Genomic DNA, 15,210 nt, shown 5'->3' with positions numbered 1-15,210 from the left:
GCCCGCCCCCCCCCCCCCCCTTTTCAGGGCACCATAATGTTTGGGATACATGGCTTCACAGGTGCTTGTAATTGCTCAGGGGCGTTTAAATGCTTCCTAAAAAGCTGGTATAAGAGAGCTCTCAGCACCTAGTCTTTCCTCCAGTCTTTCCATTACATTTGGAAACTTTTATTGATGTTTATCAACATGAGAACCAAAGTTGTGCCAATGGATGTCAAAGAAGCCATTATGGGACTGAGAAACAAGAATAAAACTGTTAGAGACATCAGCCAAACCTTAGGCTTACCAAAATCAACTGTTTGGAACACCATTAAGAAGAAAGAGAGCACTGGTGAGCTTACTAGTCGAAAAGGGACTGGCAGACCAAGGAAGACCTCCATAGATTGTGACAGAAGAATTCTCCCTATAATAAAGAAAAAAAACCCAAACACCTGTCCGACAGATCAGAAACACTCTTCAGGTGTGGATTTGTCAATGACCACTGTCCACAGAAGACTTCATGAACAGAAATACAGAGGCCCACTGCAAGATGTAAACCACTTGTTAGCCGCAAAAATAGGATGGCTGGGTTACATTTTGCCAAGAACTACCGTATTTCCCGGCGAAGAAGGCACACCTGCGTCGTAGACGCACCCCCATTTTGAGTTGCTAAATTTTGAAAAAAGGCATGGAACAGGATCAAGTGTTTGGTTCAAGGAGGCAATGAGGACCGGGGAGCATTCATCTTCGCCTGTCCCACAATGCGCTCTGCGGTTCAGGTCTGTTGGACGGGGACTTCCTGGCTCAGGGGAGATCATATAACAGAGAGAGCCCGAGACGGAGCAGCCAGCCTTCCAACCACCACCTCCACCGGTTGAGCCTGTGCCGAAGGAAACCGTGGCTGGTTGGTGGGCAGGCCGGCAGAAGGCGCTGAAGTGGCGGTCGGATCCGCTGTCCAGTCCCGGTGGCCGCTCGCAGCCAACTGAGCTATTTCCCTCCGTGGCCACAATGCGGTGGCTCTGCCCCTGGAACGCCGTGGCAGCGGTGAATGAGTTGCTGGCATGATCCCCGACCCCCTCCTTCTCAACCCTCCTGCCCCCCCGCAAATTTACCCCTGGCGGCCAAGCCAAGTTTGTTACTTTGTGCAGCCCAGGCTGTGCTGATCCGGGCCAGATTACCCACTCTTTCTCTCTCTCTCTCTTCCCCCCCCCCACCCCAACCCCACAGTGGTGTTGTCCTTTTACAGCGCTTTCCACCTCACACAGTTCCATGGTCGAAGGCGTGGCAGGTTCCGCGGAGCAGTCGCTACGTGAGTGGCATTGCTCGGCCTAATTTTCGGCTGGTAAATTTTCAGGCTTTATTTGAGTGTAAAAATAGCGTCTTTGACGCCGGGAAATGCGGTACTTAAAACCACAGTTCTGGAAAAAGGTCTTGTGGACAGATGAGACTTATATCAGAGTGATGGCAAGAGCAAAGTATGGAGGAGTGAAGGAATTGCCCAAGATCCAAAGCATACCACCTCATCTGTGAAACACGGTGGTGCGGGTGTTAAGGCCTGGGCATGTATGGCTGCTGAAGGTACTGGCTCACTTATCTTCATTGATGATACAACTGCTGATGGTAGTGCATAATGAATTCTGAAGTGTATAGACACATCCTATCTGCGCGTTCAAACAAATGCCTCAAAACGCACTGGCTGGCGGTTCATTCTACAGCAAAATAATGATCCCAAATATACTGCTAAAACAGCAACGTTTTTCAGCTTAAAAAATGGTCAATTCTTGAGTGGCCAAGTCAATCACCCGATCTGAACCCAATTGAGCATGCCTTTTATATGCTGACGAAAAAACTGGAGAGGACTAGCCCCCAAAACAAGCATAAGCTAAAGGTGGCTGCAATGCAGGCCTGGCAGAGCATCACCAGAGAAGACACCCAGCAACTGGTGATGTCCATGAATCGCAATATTCAAGCAGTCATTGCATGCAAAGGATATGTAATAAAATACTAAACATCACTCCTTTCATGACATTGCCGTGTCCTAAACATTATGGTGCCCTAAAAAAGGGGGGGGGGGGGACTACGCATAAATACTGCTGTAATTTCTACATGGTGAAACCAAAATGTATAAAAATGGCCTTTAATAAAATCTGATAATGTGCACTTTAACCACATGTGATTTTTTTTTTCTATTACAAATCTCAAATTGTGGAGTACAGAGTCAAATAAATAAATGCTGGGTCTTTGTCCCAAACATTATGGAGGGCACTGAACATGCAAGCAAAGGAGATGAGTTTAACTTAGCATTGTGTTCAGCATGAAGATTGTAGACTGATGTTCCTGTGTTGATCTGTTCACTCACCTTCCTGTATCCTGTAATTTATTTACTCGTCAACTCCCATCTTGATATCTTTTTTCAAATTTGGCAATGATAATGTACTGGGCCACAGGAGGGTATTTTTCCATTTGCAACACTATTTTATTTGATCTAAATGTATCCATCTAAATGTAGTTTCCCCCAGCCCCCCTTTCTCCCTTCCCTTGTGCCCGAGACGAACTTGCACCTGTTTTTGTCCTCCACCCCATTCCTTCTTCTGGCATCTCAATTGACAATTTTTCAATCCATCTCTTATACTTACCTCCTTTTTTTATCTCTGGCTTTTGTTCCAGAATCTGCCTATCAAAAACCTTCCTTGTGTCCACTTGTTACCTGCCACACCTTGAACTGCCTCTCCTCTCTTCCAGCTTTATTTCTCTTACCCCCCCCCCCCCCCCCAATAGTCAGTCTGAAGAAGGGTCCCGCCCCGAAACGTCATCTATCCATGTTCTCCAGAGATGCCGACTGACCTGCTGAGTTACTCCAGCGCTTAGTTTAGAGATACAAATTTCTCCTAATACTACTGCATTTTGTGTTTAAATTATATAGCATGGTCATAGTGTCATGCAGTGTGGAAACAGGCCCTTTGACCAAACTTGCCCACACTGACCAACATGTCCCATCTACAGCAGTCCCACCTGCCTATGCTTGGCCCATATCTGTCTAAACGTATCCATGTACCTGTCTAAATGTTTCTTGATGTGTTGGTCAGGACAGAAGGTTTGAAGGACTATTATTGCAGGTCTTAGTTAGCACAAGGGTGAAGGTCGTTAATTCAAGTGCTTTGAAGTTTGAATCTTAGCAGCACATACTTTTGTGCGCACACACCACAATTTCAACAATGTGATTAGTATTTGTTGCTTAATGTTAAATAAATCACGACATAACATTTGAGGAGAAATTACTGTTGAATGTTTTATTTTCATTGACAATTTGCAATGGGACTCTGCTGAAAAACAAATTGAGGTTGTTCATATTCTTTTTATTAGGACTGATAAAATCCGCCTGAAGAGAGATTTTGCCTTTGTGCAAAATCATCGCCAAGGTCCAGATGTATAAGGACAGTGATCTTTCGCCAAAGTCTTGATAAAATCCAAATCTAAAGATGTATGCTGTAATTTTTTTTTTTTAAACTGTTCCACAGATAATGTTCGTATATTTATAATTTAAAGACTTGACATTAATTGTATTACCATTGTACGAAGCACTTAAGTTGCAAAACAAGATTTGTGTACTTTTTAATTGTTGCTTCGAAAGCCAGTGGGCCATGCTTTAATGGAATGTTGGTAACTGTTTGAGTTTTGAATTTTAGCTGAATTGTTTTAAAAAGTGATTAAAAGATGAAAATTACTGAATTGCTATGTTGTGTTCCTGTTTATTTTAGAACTGCACATTTTCTCTTTGGAAACCTTCACACAATGGCAAATAGTGGCACAGCTGGTTTTGGGCTGCCGTCTCCCAGTGGCAGAGACCCAGGTTCGATCCCGACCTCGGTTGCTGTCTGTGTGGAGCACGTTCTTCTTGGGTTTCCTCTGTGAGCTCTGTTTCCTCCTACTTCCAAGACGTGTGGGTTTGTAGGTTAATTGGCCTCTGTTAATTGACCTGAGTATGTAGGGAGGGAATAAGAAAGGGGGATAACAGAACTAGTGTAAACGGGTGATAGATGGTCAGTGTTGACTCGATGGGCTGAAGGGCCTGTTTCCATGCTGTTACTCGAAACCAAACTAAATAGCAAGTTAGGGATTTGTTTAAACATTGTCATCGTGTAAGTTGTGCTAAGTGAGAATTTTCAGCTACATTAGTTTATTTTTTTAATAATGCACATTGCCCCCTTGACTTGCCAAAATGTAAAATTGTGGTATTCTGTAACAGACATTTAGATGCATTTTTGAGACTATTTTAGAATTACAATTCTATCAATCTAGTTGTAGTTAGCAGTGGGGATGCAAGGAGCTGCCAATGCTGGAATAGTGCGTATATCATGAAGTGCTGGTCAAGCAGCATCTGGAAGATGTGGATAGATGACGCTGAAGAAGGGTCCTGACCTGAAATGTCGTCTTATCTTTGTCCTCCAGAGACTCCTCCTGACCCACTGAGTTACTCCTGCACTTTGTGTTGTAGTTAACAGTGCATTGATTTAATGTTCCCATTTGATCATCATATGAGTAAACTGATCTGATCCTTTTTTTAAAGGTTTGGAACTATTCTATGAGTTTGTTGCTTGAATATCACGATCTGATCTACAGCAAAGATGGTTCTCGAATGCAAACCAGGAGCAACAATTTTATGCTGCTATTGGCCTTTTATTGTCAAATTGACAGTTCTTTCCCGAGTCCAAACTTAAATGGTGTTAGGTTGAAAGCACCCAGTTCTTTTATGCAAAACCCTTTGTTTGGGAACGTGTGAATTCTGTGCATTTGTGATTATCTTTGAAGGAGGTTGTATCCCATAGTAATTTTGCCAGTCACCACCAGAAACTGGTTTCTTATCACAAATGAGCCAGAGGTGACATTGACAAAATAACAAATTCAAATGATGCTTTTTAAAAAGAGCTTTAATGTATGAAATTCAAAGCTGCAGATATTGGGATGACAAAGTGTGTGCTCAAAGGAAGATTTAGAGCGTTGTTGTAATCAAACAGCGTGGAAACGGTCTGAAGAAGACTTCAACCTGAAATGCTACCTATCCATGCTCTCCATAGATGCTGCCAGACCTGCTGAATTACTCCAGCAAATTATCTATTTTTATTCAAACCCCATTTAAATATTTTGTTATTATTTAGTGAATGTTATATCTTCCATTACAGACCTGGGATGAATAATCTGCCATGAAACTGCTCAATAAATAATCTTTAAGTCATATACTCCATTTCAATGATGCAAAACATGTTCATGTCTAACTCAATCTTCCAAGTGTAAAAAAAACTTGGGTAAATAAAAAGTTATCTGCTATGAAACTCCAATACCATGCGATTAGTTTTTTTTAGATAGGTACATGGATATGCAGGGGATGGAAGGATTATACATATCGGTTTCACCATGTAGAAATGACAGCAGTGTTTATACATAGTCCCCTCATTTCAAGGCACCATAATGTTTGGGACACAACAATGTCATATAAATGAAAGGAGTCATGTTTAGTATTTTGTTGCATATCCTTTGTATGTAATGACTCTAATTTCTACACAGTGGAACCAAAATGTGTAAAAATACCCATTAATAAAATCTGACAATGTGCACTTTATCCACGTGTGATGTTTTTCTATTACAAATCTCAAACTGTGGAGTACAGAGGCAAATAAATAAATGATGGGTCTTTGTCATAAACATTATGGAGGGCACTGTATGTTCTAAATATGTCCTAACAATCTTAGATCAAATTATAACCTACAGAAAAATTGTAAGGAAACACTAGTATTAACAATTAATGTCATTTGGCCAAATGCATATTATAATGGATGAGCTGTCCTTGCTATCCCATTTGACAAGTTTATTTTGTCGTGTGTCACTGGCGTTTTGAGTGTTTTAGGACGGTGTTTTGCAGACATGAATGTAACATAACAAAGTGTTTTTTAGCTTAGCTGAGCATAATTCAAATTTTGAATCCCATTATCTTGGCTGATGCTGCAAAGAGAGCAGCTGGCAGATTGTTTGCAAATGGATCTGTTCACTTAATTAATCCATTTACTCTAAATTCAAGCCTGGACCACTCAAGGGCTTAATAGACTCTTCTCCCTTAGGTAGGAGTGTTATTTCTAAGTCTAAATATGTGCTGGCATAACAAGAAATATCAGAGAGGCACAGAGCACAGAAACGGGCCCTTCGGTCCAACTCGACGGGGCCGATCAAGATGCCCCATCTGTCCGTGTTTGTCCCATTACCCTCTAAACCTTCCTTCTTCATGTACCTATCCATATGTTTCAAGTGCTTTGATCTCTCATTTGTTGTTATTGTGTAAGAAGGAACTGCAAATGCTGGTTTAAACCGAAGCACAAAAAACTGGAGTAACTCAGCGGGACAGGCAGCATCGCTGGTGAGAAGGAATGGGTGACGTTTTGTCTCCCGTCAGAAGGGTCTTGACCCGAAAACGTCACCCATTCCTTCCCTCCAGAGATGCTGCCTGTCCCGCTGAAGTTACTCCAGCTTTTAGTGTCATAGTATCTGCCCCAACTCAATGTTATTTTAAATGTTATTGTTTCTGCCTCAACTACCTCCTCGGGCAGCTCATTCCATATACCGACCACCCTGTGAGTGAAAACATTGCCCCTCGGGTTCCTATTAAATCTTGCCCCACATGCCTTAAACAAATGTCCTCTTGTTTTTGATTCCCCTACCCTGGGTAAAAGAGTCTGCATTCACCTATCTATTCCCCTCATGATTTTATGCACTTCTATAAGATCACCCCTTGGCTTCCTCTGCTCTGAGGAATAAAGTCCTAGATAGCAAATTAAATTATTTCCAGTGGACCAATTCTTCATCTTAAAACAGCAATATTTTTGGAGATACAACATGGAAACAAGCCTTTCAGCCCATCCGGTCCATGCCGACCATAGAACTAGTGTGAATGGGTGATATATGTTATCCCATTTCCTTATCCACTCGCAATACACTAGGGGCAATATTACAGAGGCAATTAACATACAAACCTGCTTGTCTTTGAGACGTGGGAAGAAACTGGAGCACATCCGGAAGAAATCCATGTGGTCACAGGGTGAAGGTGCAAACTCCACACAGAAAGCATCCGAGGTCAGGATCAAATCTGTCTCTGTTTCTGTGAGGCAGTGGTTCGACCAGCTGTGGCACTGCGCTGCAATTGTTTACCTAATTTGCATCGTAATACAGTGCCCATTGTGCCATTTTCAAAGTTCATAATTCTAAATTCCACCTGGAATTTCACATGGAATCATATACACAGACACTTGTCCCATTGAGTCCACGCAGGCCATCAAACACCTGTTATCTAACATTAATCTCCTTTTATTTATTCTCTGATTCCATAATCTGATTAACTCTTTCTCCCCTCTCACACCCAGATTCAATCTCTCATCTACCCACTAGGGATAATTTACAATGATTAATTAATCTACCAACCCACCAATTTTAGGGGTGGAAACCAGAGCATTCAGAAAAAACCCACACGGTCACAGGGTGAAAGTGCAAACTCCACACAGACAGCATCCAAGTTCTGAATTGAACCCAGGTCTCTAGTGTTGTGAGGCAGTAGCTTTACCAGCTGCACCACAGGGCTGGCCTCTGCATCAACATTGTTCATTACTTATGATTCTTATTCTTTAGTATTTTTATTTTCACGAGTAATAAGGTACACTGAAAACCTGTTTAGCGGGCAACATACGATACATGAATCCATGAGGTAGTGCAAAATAGAAAATAAACAGCAGAATATCATTTTCGAGCTACAGATAATAGAAAGTGCAGGAAATAGAAAAGTGCAAGGACTGCAATGAGGTAAATTGGACAAATGTAAATTGTCATATGAGAGGTCCGGTCAAGAGCCTGATAACAGGAGGGATGAAGCAGTTCTTGAATCTTTCTATGATTGAATTGAAATATACATCATGGAAATAGGTCTACCAGTACACACTGACTGTCGATTGGCATTCAGATTACCGGTAGTTCTATGTTATCCCACTTTTGCATCCACTCTACAAACACGGGGCAATTTAAGGAGGCCAATGAACCGGCAAGACCACGAGTGCCTGGAGGAAACCCAAACAATCACAAATAGAATGTGCAAACTCCCCACAGTCACAATCTGAATCTGAATCTACAATATGTAAGCACTTTTTTTTAAAAATCCTCATTGGTTTTTAAGTGATTTGGATGAACCCATAACCAGGGAGCTCCACCGCCCCCACCCCACCGTCTTCTTTAAACAGCTATTTTCCAGTAGGTTAGAGATGCAGCATGGAAACAGGCCCTTCGGCCCATCAAATCCACACTGAACATTGATCACCTGTTCACATTAGTATTATGTAATCCCACTTTTGCATCCACTCTCTACACACTATGGGCAATTTACAGAGACAAAATAACCTACAAACCTCCATGGCTTTGGGATGTGGAAGGAAACTGGAGCACCCAGAAGAAACGCATGGTGTTGCAGGGAGAACGTGCAAACTCCCCACAGACCGCACCCGAGGTCGGGATCAAACCTGGGATCCTGACGCAACAAGGCCCTACACTATACCCTGTGCCTAAGCACAAGATATTGGAGCTAAAGAAGTCCATATGCCCACACCTCAAACTCAACCTAGAATAAATGTCAAATATTGAATCCTCCTGGGCTGTACAACATTAATGGGATAGTGATCAAATGGAAGCTCAGGTAATGACAAAAATCTGTTACCATTTTCCATGTTTTTATAAAGACAGATTGTTGAATGCTGTGAGGGATTCTGTAATTGTCTTGGCAGATTATAATGTGATGTGATTCTCCCAGAGGTACCAGGGGACAGAGGAACAGAAGGAAATTCACATTAGTCAGGAAATGGTGTTGGGTAGACTGATTCACAGCATTCAACAATCTGTCTTTATAAAAACATGGAAAATAACACGAGGATTTGAGTAGAGGAGCAAAGAGGCCCTTCTGCAGTTGTACAGGGCCCTGGTGAGACCACACCTGGAGTATTGTGTGCAGTTTTGGTCTCCTAATTTGAGGAAGGACATTCTTGCTATTGAGGGAGTGCAGCGTAGGTTCACGAGGTTAATTCCCGGGATGGCGGGACTGTCATATGATGACAGAATGGAACGACTGGGCTTGTATTCACTGGAATTTAGAAAGTTGAGGGGATCTTCTAGAAACATATAAAATTATGAATGGATTGGACAGGAAACATGTTTCTGATGTTGGGGGAGACCAGGGTTAGATAGAGCTCTTAGGGCAAGCACAATCAAGGGATATTGGGAGAAGGCAGGAACGGGGTACTGAATGTGGATGATCAGCCACATTGAAGGGCTGAACGGCCTATTCCTGCACCTATTTTCTATGTGTTATGTTTCTGTTGAACACTATTAATGTGCAAGAATTGAAAATTGCAATTGCTGGACATTGGAACTAAGGATGGAATGTCCTTAATGGATTCACCAGCAAATGGATTCACCAGGAAAGATAGAAAAATGTAGAAACAAAAAATTGCAAATGCTGGTTAATACACAAAAGGACATGAAGTGCTGAAGTAACTCAGCAGGACAGGCAGCATCTCTGGAGAACATGGATAGGTGTTCTCCCGAATAATCAAAGATGAGTCTTAACCCCCCTTCTCCCTTCTCCCATCAGGCATGAGGTGCGGAAGTGTGAAAGTGCACACCTCCAGATTCAGGGACAGTTTATTCCCAGCTGTGAACAGGCAACTGAACCATCCTATCAACAACTAGAGAGCCATCCTAAAGGGCCTGTCCCACTTACGCGACCTTTAATGGCGACTGCCGGCACCCATGATAGGCACCCAGAAAGACGCTACGACTCTTTGGAGACCTATGGTCGTGAGAGGTCTCCAAAGAGCCGTAGCGCCTTTCTGCTCGCCGCTGAATTTTCAACATGTTCAAAATTTTGGCGACCTATCACGGGTGCCAGCAGTTGCCTGTAAAGGTCGTGTAAGTGGGACAGGCCCTTAAGCTACTATCTAGCTCACTGGAGACCCTTGACTATATGTAATTGGACTTTACTGGACTTTATCTTGCACTAAACGCTATTCCCTTTATCATGTATCTGTACATTATGGATGGTTCGATGAAGTCATGTATGGTCTTTCCGCTGACTGGTTAGCACACAACAAAAGCTGTTAATACATGTGACAATAAACTAAACTCAACTGTAATCTAAACTAAACTAAACAAAACATGATGTTTCTAGTTGAGACCTTTCTTCAGACCCTGAAGAAGGGTCTCGACCTGAAACATCACCTATCCATCCACACCAGAAAATATGTTGCTTTTTTTCCTTGTCAAATGTCTTCATCGAATTGAGAAAAGGTCGTAAAATGTTCCAAGGATAAGAACAAAACATTTAGAGAATCTGAAGAAGGGTCTCAACCTGAAACGTCACCCATTCCTTCTCTCCAGAGATGCTGCCTGTCCCGCTGAGTTACTCCAGCATTTGTGTCTATCTTCGATTTAAACCAGCATCTGCAGTTCTTTCCGACACATTGAGAAAGTCTGGTCTGGTTAATAGTTAATACTGGCCCTGTGAAAGCTGATGCATTAAAGTAATGAAAATAAACCTTTACACCATATGGCTATGGTGCGTTGTACTTCTCAGTATGTATATTAGGATGCCTGTCACAGTGATTAAGAGCTTTGCTCCTTTTATTAGGGGACAAACAAGCAATTACCACACAAACAGCTCCCATTTGGTACATTGGGCCGAGATTCAACGTTTGATTAATGTTCGATTTCCCATGTTAATCAGTTACCTCATCGGCAATCAGTTCATACAGTATTGGTTTGCTTCATCCTACTCAAACTCGAGAGGAGCGATGGACGTGAATGAAACTAGTAGCTATTACATCTCTGCACAGACTTTCAGCATCTCCGATATTATCGTCATTGTGGCTTATTTCATCCTGAATGTGTTTGTTGGCATGTGGGTAAGTGCTTGGTGTTACTTTAACTGTGGGTCTGCTAGCAATTGCCTATTAATTTCTCCAGTTTGATTCTGTCCTTTAAGAGCTGTTCTATTGACCAGCTGAGTAATTTCAGATTTATTCCATAGTTGGTTAAAACCCAACCATCCAGAAATCAGATGAGCATCTTATCAAAAAGTAACGTGAATGAACAACCCTCAGAGTCAGGAGACATTTAGTAAACCAACCAAGTGTATGATTTATAATTTTAATATATAATGTACAACCAATTTTCTTCCTGCATGTCTAAAGATTTAACCACACTGCAGTTTAGTTTTGAAGGCCATTGGAATGATATGCCCCAAATGCTGCTTGTGCTAAGAGATTGGAATCCTCTGAATTCTTTCTGTTCAGGCACAAAGTATTAATGCAAGACTGATCTTTAAACGTGGGATAATTTTCTTCTGTTGAAATGTTTCCATTTGGAATCTTTGGCAAAAAAACTCCTCTGATATCTGAATTGTTTGAAAGTTATTTCAATAGCTAAGGTTTTTTGTACAAAAATTCAGAACTTGGAGCTTTGTGAAGTGTTCATTGATAGAAATTAGTTCTGCTTTACAATTAAAGAACGACTGAGATTCATTGAAGTTTACAGTAAGTTGGGAGGGCCATTTGGACATGTACATGCACCCCATCCTGGCTGGTCTTATAGACCAGTTTAAGTTTCAGATGCTTTAAATAAGTTCATAAATCAGTGGAGCAGAATTAGGCCATTCGACCCATCAAGTCTTCACCATTCAATTATGGCTGATCTATCTATCCCTCTCAACCCCATTCACCTGCCGTCTTCCCATAATCTTTGAAACCCTTACTGATTAAGAACCTGTCAATCTCCCCTATAAAAATACCCAAAGATTTGGCCTCCGTCAGCTGTCTGTAACAATGAATTCTGCAGATTCACCACTCTTATTTACCAATCTTATTATATAATTTTAAAATTAAATTAATGGGCAAAATTAAGCAAAAGCTTCTCAGAAATAAAAACTTTTGCAATCTCAGGATCTGATCCAATGCATTTTTTCAACCAGTGAAATACTTTTGAGATGTAGTTACTGTTGTAATGTGGGAAATGAAGGACTCAAATCTACCACAGGAAGCTTTTGAACCTGGTGGGCCGAAGGGCCTGATCCTGTGCTGTGCTGTTCTCTGTCTGTTCTTTAGCCAGAGGGTGGTGAATCTGTAGAATTCATTGCTACAGATGGCGGTGGAGGCCAAGTCTTTGGGTATCTTTAAAACGTACATTGAAAGGTTCTTGATTAGTAAGGGTGTCAAAGTTTACGGGGTGAGGCGGGAGAATGGGGTTGAGAGGGAAAGACAGATCAGCCATGATTGAATGGCAGAGTAGACTCGATGAGCCGAATGGCCTAATTGTGCTCATTTGTGTTGTGGACTTACACTGTATGAAAAGCAATGTGAAGCTACTCTGTTGATCACACTTAGTGTTATTTTCAGCGACGGATCAATTTTAGGTCATCAGGGAGAACTTCACTGGTCTTCCTTGAAAAAGCAGAATCCTTTTGTACTGGAAGAGATTTTGCTTTTACCAGCCCATCCAGAATATCTCATCTTTATAGCGCTTCCTAGTTCATGGAGTAGGGGGTGAACACATAACCTTCTGCCTCAAGCCGAAAGGCGGAGAACAAAGAGCGACCAGGCATGGAGGGGGACCGGCAACAACAAAAAGGAACCAAGCGTGGGGAGGGGGGGCTGCCAGGAACAAAGGAGACCCGGCATGGAGGGAGGCACCAAGAATAAATGTCGGAGCCCTGTACATGGCGACACATTGCATACTTGTGTATTGTATACAAAACATAATTTGACTGGACCTAGGTACATGTGACAATAAGTATTAACCATTCATTCAGGCAAGAGTGGGGCTTGCTCCATTTAAGAGTGGAGAGAAGCCTTTCTGCCCACACACCTCGGAGGGTTTATCGTAAATTAAGAATTTGGCCCCAAAATGAGGGAAGCAAATAATAATGTGGGCACCAACTGTAAATATTGAGAAAATGTGTGGGAAGGAACTGCAGAAGCTGGTTTAAACCTTAGATAGGCACAACAAGCTGGAGTAACTCAGCAGGTCAGACATCTCTGGAGATAAGGATAAGTGACGTTTAGGGTCGAGACCCTTCTTCAGACTGAGAGTCAGGAAAAAGGGGAATGGGATATAGTTGGTGATATAGAGAGATATACAAAGATATGCAAAAAAAGTTACGATGATAAAGGAAATAGGTGATTGTTAGTTGTGGGATTGGTGAAAGCGAGTTACAGGTAATCAAACTCACCAGGAGGACAGTGATGCTAGTACAATTATTAGGGTGGGGGAGGAACAGAGAGAGAGGGGATGCAAGGGTTACCTGAAGTTAGAGAAATCAATATACCGCTGGGTTATAAGCAACTGATATTTCGCTTGGGCAACTTGACTCTCGTCTGAAGAAGGGTCTCGACCCAAAAAGTCCTTATCTCCAAATATGCTGTTTGACCCGCAGAGTTACTCCAGTGATTTGTGCCTATACTGAGGAAAGGTTTGGAGGGGTACGGGCGAAAGCCAGACAAATGGGGCTAGATTAGATGTGCATCTAGGATGAGCTTGGCTGAAGGGCCTGTTTCGGTGCTGTAAGTTGGGAGGTAGATATATCGACATTGGGGGTAAGCAGAGTTGTCGTACAGGCCAATTGGAATAGAAGAGTAGGTCCCTCAATGCCAAGTCACATTTCACCCCCGGACTCTGCTGAAGTCTTTGCTACTTGCTCTCTCATGAATCCATTGCCTCCTTGAAATCCTTAATTGGAAGTCAACTCGTGATTGAGGAACATGCCAGAGTGAGGTCATGTGCAAACTGGGGTAACTCAACTCACCAATTGGGCAGCTGACAACCCAACGGTATGAACATTTCAGACTGAGGTCCATTTAAAACTGAGGTGAGAAAAAACGTTTTCACCCAGAGAGTTGTGAATTTGTGGAATTCCCTGCCACAGAGGGCAGTGGAGGCCAAGTCACTGGATGGATTTAAGAGAGAGTTAGATAGAGCTCTAGGGGCTAGTGGAATCAAGGGATATGGGGAGAAGGCAGGCACGGGTTATTGATTGGGGACGATCAGCCATGATCACAATGAATGGCGGTGCTGGCCTCCTCATGCACCTATTTTCTATGTAACATTAAATTCTCCAATTTTAAGTATTCATCCACCCCCACCCCCACTCCCCCCCCCCCCCCCTATACCCATCTATCTATTCCCTCTCTTCCCTGTGCCCCGCATGGATTCACACACGCTTTCTCATTCCCTGTTCCCTTCAACCTACATTCCTTCCTATGGTTTCACAATTCACACTTCGATTATTATTTCACACTGTCTTTTCATCTTTGACCATTTTCCACCCATCTGCCTATCAAACCCCCCCTCACCTATGTCCACCTATCACTCGCCAGGCATTTTTCCTGCCGCTATCTCTCTTCCAGCATCCCCCACCCTGACCCCTACCACAATCAGCCCGAGGGAGGGTCCCGGCTCAAAATATCACCTATCCATGTTCTCCAGAGATGCTGCCTGACCCGTTGAGTTACTCCAGCATTGTGTGCCTTTTAAGGAGGAACATTTAGTAGCTTGCTCCATAGCCCATGAGCAACAACCTAGGAAATTGCAGAAGATGATTAACAAAGAAAAGAAACTCTGAAAGAAATGCTAAGTCAGCCTGTCATTAAAAGTAAATTTAAATGTTAACAATCAGCGCTTTCTTCTTCCCCGAACAAAATCCGAGATATGCTTTGTCGTACTTCCTCATTCCCCATCTACTTGTTTGCAAGTTGACAAGACCTCTGAATAACCTCTATCCAGTAGTTAAATGCATTTGTTTCAAAATAATTAATATCTGTAGCAAATATGGGGAAAGAGGCAACATAAAACTACAAATTCATATAGACATGAACTAGTTGTATGTTATCCCACTTTCCCATCCTACACATTAGGGGCAATTTACAGAGACCAATTAACCTACAAACCTGCACGTCTTTGGTTGATTGACGGTCTGTGCGGGCTCAGTGGGCTGAAGGGCTGGTTTATATGCTGTATCTCTAAAGGAAACGTGGACTCTGATCAAAGGTCTTAGTCCCCAAACATTCACTCTGTTCCTCTTTCCACAGATGCTCCCTGACCTGTTGAGTATTTCCAACAATTGTCGTTTTTTATTTCAGACCAGCAGCTTCTTTTTATTTTCAT

At 42.4% G+C, this 15,210-nt stretch overlaps 1 protein-coding gene and 1 long non-coding RNA gene across 5 annotated transcripts in view; one reads left to right on the top strand and one right to left on the bottom strand.

Annotated features, from left to right (window-relative positions):
• The window catches only part of prpsap2 (phosphoribosyl pyrophosphate synthetase associated protein 2), a 43,594-nt gene extending 39,884 nt beyond the window's left edge, over positions 1-3,710 (top strand). For all 4 annotated transcript variants that reach the window (XR_004415323.1, XR_004415324.1, XM_033040500.1 and 1 more), the window contains one exon: positions 3,343-3,710. Coding sequence is in view for 2 of the 4 variants with exons in the window: in XM_033040500.1 (XP_032896391.1) it covers positions 3,343-3,362 (20 nt within the window). In the remaining 2 variants the exon portion in view is untranslated. The remainder of the gene's footprint in view (positions 1-3,342) is intronic.
• On the bottom strand, positions 2,388-14,304 carry LOC116985646. Its single transcript, XR_004415325.1, has 4 exons — positions 14,293-14,304; positions 9,626-9,636; positions 6,612-6,618; positions 2,388-2,551 (listed from the first exon to the last, which is right to left on the bottom strand). It is a non-coding gene; the product is annotated as an uncharacterized LOC116985646 (long non-coding RNA).
• Between the last annotated feature and the right edge of the window lie 906 nt (positions 14,305-15,210).

The sequence above is a fragment of the Amblyraja radiata genome, chromosome 22 (assembly GCF_010909765.2).
Source record: "Amblyraja radiata isolate CabotCenter1 chromosome 22, sAmbRad1.1.pri, whole genome shotgun sequence".
Lineage (NCBI taxonomy): Eukaryota > Metazoa > Chordata > Chondrichthyes > Rajiformes > Rajidae > Amblyraja > Amblyraja radiata.
Note: the sequence above shows the minus strand (reverse complement) of the source record. Positions and strands in the feature narration are given on the sequence as shown.